The sequence below is a fragment of the Bufo gargarizans genome, chromosome 3, assembly GCF_014858855.1.
Source record: "Bufo gargarizans isolate SCDJY-AF-19 chromosome 3, ASM1485885v1, whole genome shotgun sequence".
NCBI lineage: Eukaryota > Metazoa > Chordata > Amphibia > Anura > Bufonidae > Bufo > Bufo gargarizans.
The window spans coordinates 148,494,095-148,508,004 of record NC_058082.1 but is presented as its reverse complement, the minus strand read 5'-3'; the positions used below and the strand labels follow the sequence as shown (position 1 = coordinate 148,508,004).

General features: G+C 43.7%; 1 protein-coding gene across 1 annotated transcript in view; it reads left to right on the top strand.

Annotated features, from left to right (window-relative positions):
- Window positions 1-13,910, top strand: part of LOC122931449 (zinc finger protein 420-like) — a 68,150-nt gene that overhangs the window by 13,540 nt on the left and 40,700 nt on the right. The window contains exon 4 of the mRNA XM_044285521.1: window positions 4,280-5,455. Within this exon, the coding sequence (XP_044141456.1) occupies window positions 4,280-5,455 (1,176 nt within the window). The remainder of the gene's footprint in view (window positions 1-4,279; window positions 5,456-13,910) is intronic.

The following is a 13,910-nucleotide window of genomic DNA, read 5'->3' as shown; positions in this document are numbered from 1 at the left end:
GTGGACGCAGGCTCTGGTTTACTGTCTGTTATAGACAGCATCTGTGTGGGGGTAATAAGGTGGAATAACTACTGTTATGGGCTCTAAGTGGGCATAAAGGGCTTGGGCAGGATGCTGTAAAGTAAAATGTTGACAATTCCTCTTGTCCAGTGCTAGTAGGTCTTTTATTTTTTATACATGAGTAGGTGGGAGATGTAAGGTGGGAGTGGTCGATCTTGACTCGAAAAGTTGCATATGGTGGGCCCAGCCTTTTCTAGTTATGCCCCTGGGTCTACTATTTGATTGTGATCTGTGTGGCCACCATTGTTTTACTCAGTTGATACTTCCTGTCTTGTAATTTATATGGAGTTTTTATAATAATAATAATCTTTATATAGTGCCAACATATTCCACAGCACTTTTAAAATCAGGGGGTTCAAGCACAGACAGAGCCATAAATAACATAGCAACAAGGAAGTCACCAATTAAAACAAGAGGAGTGGGGGCCCTGCTCACAACAGGTTACAATCTTTGAGGTGATAGGGGTGACACAGAAGTAGAGATGAGCGATCCACTTGAGATTCGGTTAAGTTCAGGTCCACCGAATTTAAAAAAAAGTTTGGTTCGGACCGAACAAAGTTGCTCCAATTGCCCTGAAAATTGGTGTATAACCCCCTCCAGTCTCCTAGGACAAAGAATTTTTAGGAAAACTTGTATGATTTTCTTTTTAACTCCTCAAGCTCTCGAATGCAATGACAGCAATAGTACAATGATGTCTGAGTGACACTAACATACATAGCTATGGGCCAGGGGCAGATTGGCCATAGGCCTTACAGGGAAATTTCCCAGTGGGCCGATGCCTAGGAGGGCCACTCAAGCCCTCCTCACGGCTGCCAGCTGGGTACACAATGATCTGATTCTCTTCTGTGCACCTGGCCAGCAGCTGCAGGTGCCCTCCTGTATTCAACTGTATTGACATCTTCAGGACAGCAATACAGTTCAATACTGTGGCACAGGTGGCAGTATTTTGTGCTGCACTGTGGTATTTGGTTCAGCTGGGGCAGTATATTGCTCTGCACTATGATATTGCTGGCCCTGCCTACATATGTTGGCCATGACTAATTATGTTGCCTTCCCTTCTGTCAGTTTGGACCACCTGCAACACGGGGCCACTTTTATGTTTTTTTCCAGGGCCACTTTTAGTTCCCAATCCACCCCTGCTATAGGTAAATGCACCAGAGACTGTCCAGAGTTTAGATAGGCCTGAACCTGGAAGTTGAGGAGAGAACTGTCGGCTTGCTGACAGGCCTCAGCCGGGCACAGCACGTGGAAAAACTGCTCCATGTTGAGGAGACTGAAATGGCTGCTGAAGCTTCTACTGCTCATAGCAGTGGGATGGTGATTCTTTAGAGAGGGGCCTCCCTTTCAGAAATGCTCGCAGCACGTGGCAGCTCGCTGTAAGCTGCAGCAAGCTGTGTACACACTTTCCGAGTAATAACATAATTTTTCCTCCCTTTCCATGAGAGGAAAACATTCCCCCATTTTGGCTTGATAGCAAGGGTCTAAAAGCATGGCTATCCAGTAATCGTCAGACTGCTTGATGTCTATGATATGTCTGTCACTGCATAAGCAAGTGAGCTTACAGGTAACCACCTAGCGTGCCTGAGGAGCCAATTCTTTCTGGCTCCACGCCCTCCCCACTGAGACCATGTCCTGGCCTTTTTTTAACCCTAATCATCATTCCCTTGACCCCTCCTGCAGTGGCAGCTCCTCATCCTCCACCACCTCAGGGCAGTACAAACGCTGATTGCTCTCGCAAGTCGTCAACAGGGAGACTTTCTTGACTCTCTGCAGTAGGGCCAGGTGAGGTTTTCTTGCCACTTAGGAAAAATTAGGATGCCCCACTAGAAAGGGGCAGTGAACACTGAGACGGCTCCATTGAAAGGCTACTTTCACATTCGTGTTTTGGGGGCGGATCCGTCATGGATCTGCAAAAACAGATTTGTTGCAATAATACAACCGCATACATCCGTCATAAACGGACCAGTTTGTATTATCTGTAACATAGCCAAGACGGATCCGTCATGAACTCCATTGAAAGTCAATGGGGGACGGATCCATTTTCTATTGTGCCAGAAAACGGATCTCTCCCCATTGACTTACATTGTGTGCCAGGACGGTTCTGTTTGGCTCAGTTTCGTCTCCATTCCGCGCCTCCAGAGCGGAATGTAGACTGATCGGAGGCAAAATTATGCATTCTGAGAAGATCCTTTTCCATTCAGAAGGCATTAGGGCAAAACTGATCAGTTTTGGACCGCTTGTGAGAACCCATGACGGATCTCACAAATGGAAAGCCAGAACGCGAGTGTGAAAGTAGCCAAAGCCTTTTCTGGGGCTGCAAGGTGGAGGAATGCTGTGACTCCTGGCTCCATGGCACAGTTTCAGACTCCGAAGTCACCACTATGTCATCGTGCTGCGATTGAGAGGAGGAGTGTGCCATCCAATCCACAATCTCATCCTCTTTCTCCTCAATGATAATGTTGCGCCTTTCCAAAGCAAGCAGGGACAACTGTGGCCTACTACTACTATATCTTGCCTGATAGCTAGCGCTTCTACCACCCACATTCTGGCTTTGGGTCTTTTGTTTGGAGCCCTGACATATTTGGGCCTCTCAGATTATATTGTGTGCTGTCCTGTGTTTTGGTATAGTAATCATGTATGTGCTGGTTTAAATAAAAAAATAATAAATAATTATAATTTGGCAACACGTGAAGACAGAAAGAAACGGAAATAAATTTAGTCCTAAATTCGTTATCATTCGCAGATAATTTGGTGCACTACCTTGTGTGTTGGTGTACTTTACTAATCACCTATATGCTGGTTTAATTAAATTGAACCCCCTTACCCCCATAAAAATTTAATTACAACCAAGTGGAATCTGGATATACAGTAAATGCAAATGGACAACTGAGGCCTGACTTTTAATTTAAAGGGACACTGACAGGCCCAATAACCATAATTAGCTGTACATATCCATGCACAGGTCTAAAAACATATAAGTAGAACCCCTGTCCACATTATGAATACAGTAAACTCACGTTTTATAACCTGAAGCAATCGCTGTTCTTTCTGCCCAAGGGGCGGGGTTTGAGCTCCACTTGCGCCCAGCCAGCATCAGCCCAACCGCCGCTTTGAAGCGCCGCCCAGCTCATCAATATTCACTTAGCTGGGCGGCTTCTGCTGTCCCTGACCTTCTGAGATCCGGCGCATACCCGATAGAAAGCTATGGGCATCAGACTCGCTTTCAGCTTCTGCGCATGCGCCCGGCGACCCATAGCTTTCTATTGGGCATGCGCCGGATCTCGGAAGGTCGGGGACAGCAGAAGCCGCCCAGCTAAGTGAATATTGATGAGCTGGGCGGCGCTTCAAAGCAGCGGTTGGTCTGATGCTGAGTGGGCGCAAGTGGAGCTGAAACCCCGCCCCTTGGGCAGAAAGAACATCGATTACTTCAGGTTATAAAATGTGATTTTACTGTATCCATAATGTGGACAGGGGTTATACTTATATGTTTTTAATGTACATGCATATATACATGCATGCATGCATATATACAGTCAATTATGGTTATTGGGCCTGTCGGTGTCCCTTTAAAGCTAACACTCACAGGTAAACTGTTGCACTACCCTGTGTATCGGTGTACTGACCACATATATGTTTTAATTAAAATGAACAAGTCCCAAAAATAAAATTCCAACTTTATAGACATACGATAAATGGAGAGGCGTGATTGAGGCAAATTGTTGCCCTACCCAGTGTATTGGTATACTGATCCCCTATATGTTGGTTTAATTAGATGCAATAATCCCCCCACCACCCCCAAAAAATAAATAAATAAAAATGTGGAACTGTGTGGAGATAGTAAATGGATGTAGCCCTAATATTACATTTTCAATCACCGATTTATACGGTTTTTCAAACAAAAAAATTACTAGTATTCTATATGCTATGCTACAGTTTTCGCTTATTCATCCGTATTTTTGGCGGATTGGTGTTTTGCGGACCGCAAAACGCATACAGTTGTGTGAATGTATTTTTAAGCTAATTGGGGTAGGGAATTCCAGAGAACACATGCAGCTCGGGGGAAGTATTGAAGATGGTAGTGAGAGGTTTGGGTTATGGTGGAAGTTAGCAATAAGTCATTGGCTGAATGAGAGCACGGGTAGGATGCAAGAAATGTTTTTCTTTATATAGAAATGTTATCAGTAGAATTTTATTAAAAAATGTGTTTTATTCTTTGCAGATGACTGTACCAGGAACTCAGAGAGACATCTGCTATCTTCAGATTTTAAAGTAGATGTTTGTGATATCACATCTGATCCTTTTCATCTGATATCATCTGATCCTTTTCATCTGATATCATCTGATCCTTTTCATCTGATATCATCTGATCCTTTTAAACAGGTTCAATCTTCTGATTCATCACAGAGTGTAACACATAGTCACAGATGGGGTGAACGTCAAATAGCTCACATAAGGGAGAAGCCCTTTTCATGTTTAGAATGTAACAGATATTTTAGCTATGAATCAGAACTTATTACACATCAGAGAATTCACACAGGGGAAAAGCCATTTTCATGTTCAGAATGTGGTAAATGTTTTGCCCTTAAATCAGATCTTGGTAGACATAAAAGAATTCACACAGGGGAGAAACCATTTTCATGTTCAGAATGTGGTAAATGTTTTAACCATAAATCAGATTGTGTTAAACATGAGCGAATCCACACAGGGGAGAGGCCACATTCATGTTCAGATTGTGGGAAATGTTTTAATGATAAATCGGATCTTGTTAAACATGAGCTAATTCACACAGGTGAGAAGCCATTTTCATGTTCAGAATGTGAAAAATGTTTTGCTGTAAAAAAATATCTCGTGAGGCATCAGAGAATTCATACAGGTGAGAAGCCATATTCATGCTCAGAATGTGGGAAATGTTTTGGTATAAAAAAAGATCTTGTTGGGCATCAGAGAATTCACACTGGAAAGAAGCCATATTCATGTTCAGAATGTGGGAAATGTTTTGCTGTAAAAAAAGATCTTGCTAAGCATCAGAGAATTCACACAGGTGAAAAGCCATATTCATGCTCAGAATGTGGGAAATGTTTCACTGTTAAAAAAGATCTTGTTGGACATCATAGAATTCACACAGGGGAGAAGCCATATTCATGCTCAGAGTGTGGGAAATGCTTTGCCCTCCAAAGCAATCTTCTTGTACATCAACGAAATCACACAGGAGAGAAACCATTTTCATGTTCAGAATGTGGGAGATGTTTTAACCACAAATCAGATGTTGTTAGACATCAGAAAATTCACACAGGGGTGAAGCCATTTTCCTGTTCAGAATGTGGGAAATGTTTTAACCATAAATCGGATCTTGTTAGACATCAGAAAATTCACAAAAGGGAGAAGCCATTTTCCTGTTCATAATGTGGGAGATATTACACTCAGAAGTCAATCCTTGTTGACCAGGAGAGAAGCCATATTCATGCTCAGAAAGTGTGGAATGTTTTGTATGTAGTTCAAATCAGTTTGAACGTCAAAGAATTCACACAAGGGAGAAGCCATCTCATGTTTAGAATGTGGGAGATGTTTTACTTGGAAATCATTTCTTGTTGACCATCAGAAAATTCACCCAGGCTAGTGGCCATTCTCATATTTTATTTTTTTTTTACTTATTGACGTACAAGTCATACAAGAGAAAGGGAAAGCAATTTACAGCACTGAATGATGGTTAAGTCAGTTAAATGCAAATGGAATTTTACTAACACTTTTATATCAATCATTGGAATAGAATATTTCATATTAAATTATATAATTGCATATAAATAACATCATATAAGGCATATCGAAAATTTATTCAAGCAGTGAATTATCTGGAACACGGTTTGTTTAGTATTACAATGGACCAAGGCTAGAATGGCTGCATCAAAGAAGTCTGCTTTACCTCTACCGCCAGAAAAGTATATAGAAGCAGCAATGAGTGAGCTTCGGATACTACATCCGAAGTCACTTCGTTCAAAATTTTGGATTAATACTGTATAGAGATCCGTCTTGTACAATATTAAAATGTATGGGCTCCGATGAGCCGAAGTCAGTTATTCACAAAGTTGCGCGAGTTGGTAGTTGTTTTTTAAAGTGGAATACCACTTTAAAACTTGGAACCAATCTCGTCTTCGGTTCCGACTGGTACCTTGGAACCTCATGGTGAGTTCTTACATCCTGCTTTTCCTGTGGAGTGACACACTGCCCTTACTGCTGGCTGGATGGTCCAAATAGCCATTGCATATGACAGTGGGTCACCCCTAGTAGTCATACGAGGGACATTAACAACAATTAGTGATATGTGCAGGTCATTCGGTGGCCATGTGTTGCCTCTTATAGCAGAAATGTCTCTCGCCAGATTGCAACACTGCTTTGGTCTGGCCAGTCGCCATATTTATCTCCCATGGAGAAGTTTTGGGCAAATGTGCTGCAGAATGCAATAAGGAACCTGTATGCCTCCATGCCCAACTGTATCTCATCTGTGGAACTAGAGCCTCCTATTAATTGTATAGTTTTCCTCAATAGACTTAAAGGGGTTGTCTCACTTCAGCAAATGGCATTTATCATGTAGAAAGGCACTTACTAATGTATTGTGATTGTTCATATTGCCTCCTTTGCTGTTTTTTCGCATTATACACTGTATTAACTTTGTCTATATGATAAATGCCATTAACAGAAGTGAGACAACCCCTTTTAACCACCTCCGGACCGCCTAACGCAGATGTGCGGTCCGGAGGCGGCAGCCCTGCGCACGACGACGCATATACGCGTCATCTCGCGAGGGCCGGGATTTCCTGTGAACGCGCGCCTCGCGCTCACAGGAACGGAAGGTGGGCGAGTGGATCTCCAGCATGCCAGCGGCGATCGCTCGCTGGCAGGCTGGAGATCCGAATTTTTTAACCCCTAACAGGTATATTAGACGCTGTTTTGATAACAGCGTCTAATATACCTCCTACCTGGTCCTCTGGTGGTCCCTTTTGTTAGGATCGACCACCAGAGGACACAGGTAGGTCAGTAAAGTCGCACCAAACACTACACTACACTACACTACACCCCCCCGTCACTTATTAACCCTTTATGAACCCCTGATCACCCATGATCACCCCATATAAACTCCCTGATCACCCCCCTGTCATTGATCACCCCCCTGTCATTGATCACCCCCCTGTCAGGCTCCGTTCAGACGTCCGTATGATTTTTACGGATCCACGGATACATGGATCGGATCCGCAAAACACATGCGGACGTCTGAATGGAGCCTTACAGGGGGGTGATCAATGACAGGGGGGTGATCAATGACAGGCGGGTGATCACCCATATACACTCCCTGATCACCCCCTGTCATTGATCACCCCCCTGTAAGGCTCCATTCAGACGTCCGCATGATTTTTACGGATCCATGGATACATGGATCGGATCCGCAAAACACATGCGGACGTCTGAATGGAGCCTTACAGGGGGTGATCAATGACAGGCGGGTGATCACCCATATACACTCCCTGATCACCCCCCTGTCATTGATCACCCCCCTGTAAGGCTCCATTCAGACGTCCGCATGTGTTTTGTGGATCCGATCCATGTATCCATGGATCCGTAAAAATCATGCGGACGTCTGAATGGAGCCTTACAGGGGGGGTGATCAGTGACAGGGGGGTGATCACCCTGATCACCCCCTGTCATTGATAACCCCCCTGTAAGGCTCCATTCAGACGTCCGCATGTGTTTTGCGGATCCGATCCATGGATCCGTAAAAATCATGCGGACGTCTGAATGGAGCCTTACAGGGGGGGTGATCAGTGACAGGGGGGTGATCACCCTGATCACCCCCTGTCATTGATCACCCCCCTGTAAGGCTCCATTCAGACGTCCGCATGTGTTTTGTGGATCCGATCCATGTATCCATGGATCCGTAAAAATCATGCGGACGTCTGAATGGAGCCTTACAGGGGGGGTGATCAGTGACAGGGGGGTGATCACCCCCCTGTAAGGCTCCATTCAGACGTCCGCATGTGTTTTGTGGATCCGATCCATGTATCCATGGATCCGTAAAAATCATGCGGACGTCTGAATGGAGCCTTACAGGGGGGGTGATCACCCTGATCACCCCCTGTCATTGATAACCCCCCTGGAAGGCTCCATTCAGACGTCCGCATGTGTTTTGCGGATCCGATCCATGGATCCGTAAAAATCATACGGACGTCTGAATGGAGCCTTACAGGGGGGGTGATCAGTGACAGGGGGGTGATCAGGGAGTCTATATGGGTGATCACCCCCCTGTCATTGATCACCCCCCTGTCATTGATCACCCCCCTGTAAGGCTCCATTCAGACGTCCGCATGTGTTTTGCGGATCCGATCCATGGATCCGTAAAAATTATACGGACGTCTGAATGGAGCCTTACCAGGGGGGTGATCAATGACAGGGGGGTGATCAGGGAGTCTATATGGGTGATCACCCCCCTGTCATTGATCACCCCCCTGTCATTGATCACCCCCCTGTAAGGCTCCATTCAGACATTTTTTTGGCACAAGTTGGCGGAAATTTTTTGTTTGTTTTTGTTTTTGTTTTTTCTTACTAAGTCTCATATTCCACTAACTTGTGTCAAAAAATAAAATCTCCCATGAACTCACCATACCCCTCACGGAATCCAAATGCGTAAACATTTTTAGACATTTATATTCCAGACTTCTTCTCACGCTTTAGGGCCCCTAAAAAGCCAGGGCAGTATAAATACCCCACATGTGACCCCATTTCGGAAAGAAGACACCCCAAGGTATTCCGTGAGGGGCATATTGAGTCCATGAAAGATTGAAATTTTTGTCCTAAGTTAGCGGAACGTGAGACTTTGTGAGAAAAAAACAAAAAAAATCAATATCCGCTAACTTATGCAAAAAAAAAAAATGGGAAAAGTTGTCTTTTGCCAAGATATTTCTCTCACCCAGCATGGTTATATGTAAAATGACACCCCAAAACACATTCCCCAACTTCTCCTGAGTACGGCGATACCAGATGTGTGACATTTTTTTGCAGCCAAGGTGGGCAAAGGGGCACATATTCCAAAGTGCACCTTTCGGATTTCACAGGCCATTTTTTACAGATTTTGATTGCAAGGTACTTCTTACACATTTGGGCCCCTAAATTGCCAGGGCAGTATAACTACGCCACAAGTGACCCCATTTTGGAAAGAAGACACCCCAAGGTATTCCGTGAGGGGCACGGCGAGTTCCTAGAATTTTTTATTTTTTGTCACAAGTTAGCGGAAAATGATGATTTTTCTTTTTTTTTCTTTTTTCCTTACAAAGTCTCATATTCCACTAACTTGCGACAAAAAAAAAATAATTCTAGGAACTCGCCGTGCCCCTCACGGAATATCTTGGGGTGTCTTCTTTCCAAAATGGGGTCACTTGTGGCGTAGTTATACTGCCCTGGCAATTTAGGGGACCATATGTGTGAGAAGTACTTTGCAATCAAAATGTGTAAAAAATGGCCTGCGAAATCCGAAAGGTGCACTTTGGAATATGTGCCCCTTTGCCCACCTTGGCTGCAAAAAAGTGTCACACATGTGGTATCGCCGTACTCAGGAGAAGTTGGGGAATGTGTTTTGGGGTGTCATTTTACATATACCCATGCTGGGTGAGAAAAATATCTTGGTCAAATGCCAACTTTGTATAAAAAAATTGGAAAAGTTGTCTTTTGCCAAGATATTTCTCTCACCCAGCATGGGTATATGTAAAATGACACCCCAAAACACATTCCCCAACTTCTCCTGAGTACGGCGATACCAGATGTGTGACACTTTTTTGCAGCCAAGGTGGGCAAAGGGGCACATATTCCAAAGTGCACCTTTCGGATTTCACCGGTCATTTTTTACACATTTTGATTGCAAAGTACTTCTCACACATATGGTCCCCTAAATTGCCAGGGCAGTATAACTACGCCACAACTGACCGCATTTTGGAAAGAAGACACCCCAAGGTATTCCGTGAGGGGCATGGCGAGTTCTTAGAATGTTTTATTTTTTGTCGCAAGTTAGTGGAATATGAGACTTTGTAAGAAAAAAATAAAAATAAAAAATCATCATCATTTTCCGCTAACTTGTGACAAAAAATAAAAAAAGTTCTATGAACTCACTATGCCCATCAGCGAATACCTTAGGGTGTCTACTTTCCGAAATGGGGTCATTTGTGGGGGTTTTCTACTGTTTGGGCATTGTAGAACCTCAGGAATCATGACAGGTGCTCAGAAAGTCAGAGCTGCTTCAAAAAGCGGAAATTCACATTTTTGTACCATAGTTTGTAAACGCTATAACTTTTACCCAAACCATTTTTTTTTTTGCCCAAACATTTTTTTTTAATCAAAGACCATGTAGAACTATAAATTTAGCGAAAAATTTATATATGGATGTCGTTTTTTTTTGCAAAATTTTACAGCTGAAAGTGAAAAATGTCATTTTTTTGCAAAAAAATCGTTACATTTCGATTAATAACAAAAAAAGTAAAAATGTCAGCAGCAATAAAGTACCACCAAATGAAAGCTCCATTAGTGAGAAGAAAAGGAGGTAAAATTCATTTGGGTGGTAAGTTGCATGACCGAGCAATAAACGGTGAAAGGAGTGTAGTGCCGAAGTGTAAAAAGTGCTCTGGTCATGAAGGGGGTTTCAGCTAGCGGGGCTGAAGGGGTTAAAAGTGTTTTTTTTTTTTGTTTTTTTTTTCTTAAGACCTATCATCTGGATAGGTTATTAGTATCTGATCAGTGGGGATCCGACACCCAGGACCCCCACCAATCAGTGGTTTAAAAAAGGCATCCTTGTCACAGCTCACGAAGCACAGTGCCGTACATTGTATAGTGGCCGTGCTTGGTATTACAGCTCATCCCCATTAACTCTAATGGGGCTGAGCTGCTCTGAGGCCACGTGATTGATGAATGTGTCATCACTGGCCTGGGAGAAGCTGTGAGAAGGTCACAGGAGCACCGGTGTCTTCTCAAACAGCTGATCGGCTGGGCTACCGATGTCAGACCCCCACCGATCAGATACCGATGAACTACAGTATCCTTAGGATACGTCATCAGTAAAAAAATAAAAATCTAGAAAAATCATTTAACTTTTCACTCTAATGTTATTACATATATCATCATTACATTCCTTCTGGATGCGTTATTTTTTTTTTTTTTTATGTCAATGAGTGTATGTTTATCCAGGACCCTTTGGGAATTTGACATCTGTGGATCAGGTAGTCAGTTTGCCAGTTTGAATTTAATATTTTTCATGTAAGCCTTCTTTGGAGGAACACTGCTGTTATTTACAGACTCGGATAATGGCATAATGTGCAATGGAATAAAATTAAGATTCAACCAGTGGTGGGACTTTATATAGCAGCATGATAGTACATTTTATTAATTTTTTGTTTTTTTATTGGTGACGATTTCAAACGTCCTTTACATCCGGAAATGGGCATAAATTTTAATGAATTTCTCTGGGACACTTGCCCAATGGTGAGGACATAAAAACATTGTATGACAAAAATTTGTTGCACGGTTGTTCATAAAGTTGCAAAACAGTGTCTTGCGACTGGTGTAAGGAGGCCTAGTACTTGACCCCTGTTTTGAAAATGATCCTATATAGGTGATAATTGTATTAAAAATATTAAAGGGGTTTTCTAGGCTTTTAATATTGATGACCTATCTACAGGATAGGTCATGAATATCAGACCCAGCACCCCTTACAATCAGCTGTATGGAATGAAGGCACATGCCGTCTCCTGTCTCTCTTCCTCCTTGCCATAACAGCAGCGAGCAGGAAGAGGGACATGAGATGGCACACGCGCACTACGCATGCCTTCTCTTCATACAACTGATCAGTGGGGGTGCCGGGTTTCGGATCCGATATTGATGACCTATCCTGAGGATAGGTCATCAATATTAAAATCCTGAAAACCCCTTTAAGCTACTGAGTCAGGCTAGGAAGTCTCCAGTCCATCTATCTCATCACTATAATTTTGCATGCTAGGAAAAGAATCTCATATAGTGTTGAAAATGTATTCATACCCCTTAAACTTTTTAAAAAAAACTTGCACCCACAAACAAATATATTTTATTGGGATTTTATGTGATAGACCAACACAAAATAGCAAGTAATGTGTGAAGTGAAAAAGTATGGTTTTCAAAAATTTTAATAAATAAAAATCTGGTGTGTGGCGTGCATTTGTATTCAGTCCCTGTACTCCGATACCCCTAAATAAAAGTCCATTGTGTCCAATTGCCTTGAGGAGTCACCTAATTAGTAAATAGGGTCCACCTGTGTGTAAGATATTCTCAGTATAACTACAGCTGTCCTGTGAAGGCCTCAGAGGTTTGTTAGTGAACATTAGTGATCAACGGTATCATGAAAACCCAGGAACACACCAGACAGGTCAGGGATAAAGTTGCGGAGAAATGTAAAGCAGGGTTAGGTTATAAAAACCAAAAATCCCAACCTCTGAACATCTAACAGGGCCCTGCTCAAAACATCATCTGAAAATGGAAGGAGTTGTCACGGTCTTTGTTGTGCGCCGTGATACTTTTGCCGTACATGCTGGTTGCCAGGGGCAACGTGTTGTTGTAGCAGCATGTATGGGCTTTGCTCCCCTTCTCCTGTTTCCTCCCCTGTCTGGTGCGTGAGGGGTTAACCACCTTTCTTGGTGTGGTCACTAGGTGTTTCTTATACCTGTGGCTGGAGGCCAAGAATCAGTTGTACTCCAGCCTTTGTGTGTGCTGGAGTTATGCTCCTGGTCTGGCTTTGCCATCTTCCTTTGCTATTATCTCTCTATGTGTAGTGTTGTTTGTATGGGTTGGTGTTTGATGTCTAGTTGTTGTCACATGACTGGTGGTGTTTGTTGTCCAGCATGTTTGCTAGACATTCCCCTGTCTATCTGTTGTCGCCTTCGGAAGGGGATGTCAGGGTTCCCCAGAGGGGGAACCACTAGTCAGTGTGCAGCTCTGCTGGGGGCCCCCCATGCATCCTGTCCGCATGGGGCTCCGGTTGTTGCCGGCAGGCAAGTGTGCGTTGGTTCTGGGCTCTTACCTGTTGATTCTGTAGCTGTTCACTGCCTGTCCCTTTCCTTGCAGCTAGGCCGGTGAGACTCCTGTTCATCTGTGCCTGGGATGAACAGGTCATCTCTGCCTTTTTCTCTATTTGAGGTATTATCAGGGCGACTCAGGGTCGGTATGAGCCGTCCTTCCTTCCAGGTCCGCTCATATGGTTAGGGGTCGGGCGAAGATTTGGGAAGCTCTGGGAGGTGACCTGTTCTCTTATCTCTACTCCCAGGCCTAGTTGCTATGCCGCCTGCTCCTCAGTGTACGGTAGGGAGTTTCCCCCACTCCCCACCGTGACAGGAGTATGATACATCTGCAAACATACCAAGACATGGCATGTCATCTAAACTAACAGCCCAGGCAAGGAGAGCACTAATTGGAGAAGCAGCCAAGAGGCCCATGATCAATCTGGAGGAGCTGCAGAGATCCACAGCTCAGGTGGGAGAATCTATCCACAGGACAACTGAGTTGTGAACTCCACTTTATGCAAGAGTGGCAAGAAGAAAGATATTTTTTAAAGCAAGCCATAAGAAGTCCTGTTTGCAGTTTGCCAGAAGCCATATAGGGGACACGGCAAACATGGAAGAAGGTGCTGTGTTCAGATGAGACAAAAGTTGAACTTTTTGTCCTAAATGTAAAACGCTATGTGTGGCGGAAAACTAACACTGCACATCACCATGAACACACCATCCCCACTGTGAAATAAGTTGGTGGCAGCATCATACTGTGGAGATGCTTTTCTTCATCAGGGACAAGGAAGC